This window comes from Mercenaria mercenaria, chromosome 1 (assembly GCF_021730395.1).
Source record: "Mercenaria mercenaria strain notata chromosome 1, MADL_Memer_1, whole genome shotgun sequence".
In the NCBI taxonomy this organism is placed as follows: Eukaryota; Metazoa; Mollusca; class Bivalvia; order Venerida; family Veneridae; genus Mercenaria; species Mercenaria mercenaria.
Genome location: NC_069361.1, coordinates 12,491,964 through 12,494,969, shown reverse-complemented (window position 1 = coordinate 12,494,969; position 3,006 = coordinate 12,491,964). Strand labels below are relative to the sequence as shown.

The window sequence follows — 3,006 nt, the reverse complement described above, 5'->3', positions numbered from 1 at the left end:
CAGTTTGACTTTTCCATTTACCTCTTTGGACTAAAGCTAGAACACTACATAACTGGTCTGCAATATCTAGAATTTGATACGCATTTTTCGAAACGTAGATGATCTATTTTATAATTATTTTCGCATTTAATACTGGTCACTGACTTAAACACGATCTTTATATAGAAAAGCCGTATTATAATATTTATTAACCAAACGTCGTCTATTTCTACGGACAATTTTGAACGTCAGAAGTGTGCGCCGTTTCGAAGCATAAATTATACGTTCACGAACATATTTTTCGTGCATGTTGGAAATCATCAAGTCGTAAAGCCAGAGTATAGGCATCTATTAAAATCAGTAAAGTTGGAACAGTATTGCTCTTCTTTCTATTGATAACTGGGTACAGACCCGCTTAAGTAGCCTAAGCATTTATCTTCTACCCTCAGCATACCTACACCAATATTACAGAAGATTTACAGAACCATTACAGATGCTTGAATTTTGAGTGTTCTGTAATTTTTTGATCAAGTCTTTGTCTGTCTGGGTAAAAGATCACCTCTACGAGCTCGCAGGATCATTACAGATACTAGATTATAGTATTCTGTAATTATTGTGATCGAATATTAGTCCGTTTTGATAACCGATCAACTGTACGAGTCCAGCAGCCGTTGACACGTTACCACAGATACGCACATTAATCGAGTTGAAACATAGCTGGACTGTAACATTTTTGGTGGCACAGCGGTGGGATCTGATAATTTAAAATCGGATCCTGAGATACGAATCCAAGTTTTTTGATAGTCTTAATTTCGACTCTGAGGATGAACACGCTAGAGGCGAATGACAGTGAACAGGAAGTATTCTTTAATCATAAGGATATAGATGCATGTAGTCAAGACGGTACTGAAGATAGCCAGTCTGTAGATTCATATATGACGACCGAAAGGGAAGACGTAGGTGTCAACACTTTACGCGATTGCCCGGACATGCCCGGTCTTGAAAACAATGACATGAATGGTGTCCTTAGTAGTATAACTGGTGTCTTGAAAGATGTAGTAAATGAGCTAAAAAGTATAAAGCAGTCCCAGGGGGTACAACATAGTTCTAACAACAATAATTACAGTCCCAGCTGTACAGATACACATAGAGAATTAAACAGGGAAACAGATGTAAGTCAAAATACCTGTAGGCCCACTGATACTCCTCCCGAAGGGAGGCCAACTAATACATATAGAAGCCGCCAACAGCAGCACTCTCCTTACCATGCGAGATTTTCACAGTATGCTAGCGAAGTTCCACCCTATGCAACCGGTAATGTTAGGGGCATGCATAGTGAGGGTTTGCCACCCAGTGCAACTGGTTACAGAAGTGATCAGAATGGTGATCACCGATCACCACCCGGTATAACTGGTACCTGCGAGAATGGGTATGCGGGATATCATCCATCACCCCGTACAACCCGCAGTTTTAATGAGCTTAGTGATTTCCATCCAAGGGTCAATGTACAAGCGCAGTACCTCAACAGACAGCGTAGCTATGAAGGTCCTTTTGATACAAACACTAGGTACTATGGCCACAATAAACGAGACGGCAGTCACATTAAAATTGCACCTTTCACTGGAAAGAAAGAATGGAAAGTATGGATAACCAGATTTGAAGCCATTGCACAGAGATATGGTTGGTCGGATGATGAAAGGCTGGATCAAATATTACCTCGCATTGACGGCCAAGCGGCTCAGTTCGTGTTTTCGCAGCTTCATCCACTTATCTTGACAGACTATAGGGCGTTGGTAGGTGAAATGCACCATAGGTATAGGGTAATAGAAACACCTAGATCTTTCGCTGCAAAGTTCAGCAAAAGAAACCAGAGGGTAGGGGAAACGGCCGAGGAGTTTTCGGCTGAACTTAAGGTCCTATATGACAAGGCACATGGTTTTCGCGATAGGAAGACAAGGGACGAGGACCTAGTACGCAGGTTTTTAGATGGCTTACGCGATGATGAGGTATGTTACGAGGTTGAATATCATAAGGAGCCTGAGACTATTGACGCCGCTGTATTCCCGTAGTGAACCTGGAACAGACAAGAAGTATGAGAAGAAACCGGAACAGCACCAGAAGGGCACATGATGATGCATTCATGCGTAAGAAGCCTGAGTATTATGAAAGTGACGAAAAGAGAGATGCTAGGAATGAGCCACACTTTCAGAAAATAGAAAAATTGAAAAGGATAGAAGCCAGAGTCATTAGCCAAGGTCCAGAGGGCAAAGATGAGAGTATAAGTAACGATCCCCTTACAAAAAATTTGCAAAGGCTTGATAAGTTAGAGAAAAGCAAACCCTCTCATCATAGACAAAGTAACCAAAACCGAAGAGCAAGGAGGTTTGAGTGCTTTCAATGTCACAAGTTGGGGCACTTTGCGCGTGAGTGTCCGGATAGAATAGAATCAGAAGGGGGAAGCAGACGACAAAATGAAAGAAATCAAGGGCAGCAGAAGAGTCCTTTAAACTCCAACGGACCAACTCTTGCGGCCAAAGGGAGGTCCCAGTAGAAGTTGTAGGCCAAGGACATATTAATGGAGAGTCGGGTGAAGAGAGAGCTCAGGGCTTGGTACCCCAAGGTGAAGCGCTTGTATGACGGGATGTATCTTAAAGGGCAAATAGAAGATGTTCCGGTGGTATACACGGCTGATACAGGAGCTTCTAGAACTCTTATTTCATCGCGAGTGTATGACAAAATCAAGGAAGAAGTTAGGCCAAAGCTGAAGAAAACTACCAGCTTGAGAGGAGCAAATGGAAAGCCCATCAGAGATTGGGAGAGGCCTTATTCACCATGACAATAGGTACCCTAGAGGTCGTCAAGGCGGCTAGAGTAGCTGAAATTGAGGATGACGTCCTGCTAGGATATGATGTCTTAGGATGTGGTGAAAACGGGGCAGCGGATATTTGCTGAGCCAAAATAAAATAGTTCTAGATGGGGTAGAGATTCCATGCTTTCAAGTAGGGAGGCCTGAAGCGGCACGAAAGG

The 3,006-nt window shown here is 42.8% G+C and overlaps 1 protein-coding gene across 1 annotated transcript; it reads left to right on the top strand.

Annotated features, from left to right (window-relative positions):
* The first annotated feature begins 2,071 nt into the window (after positions 1 to 2,071).
* On the top strand, positions 2,072 to 2,530 carry LOC128555249 (uncharacterized). Its single transcript, XM_053537271.1, has one exon. It carries the CDS (start codon positions 2,072 to 2,074, stop codon positions 2,528 to 2,530), a length of 459 nt encoding a protein of 152 aa, XP_053393246.1.
* Positions 2,531 to 3,006: the final 476 nt, after the last annotated feature.

What these genes read in the sequence shown, in the direction of transcription:
- LOC128555249 (XM_053537271.1), top strand. Translation starts at nt 2,072, where the DNA reads ATGAGAAGAAACCGGAACAGCACCAGAAGGGCACATGATGATGCATTC.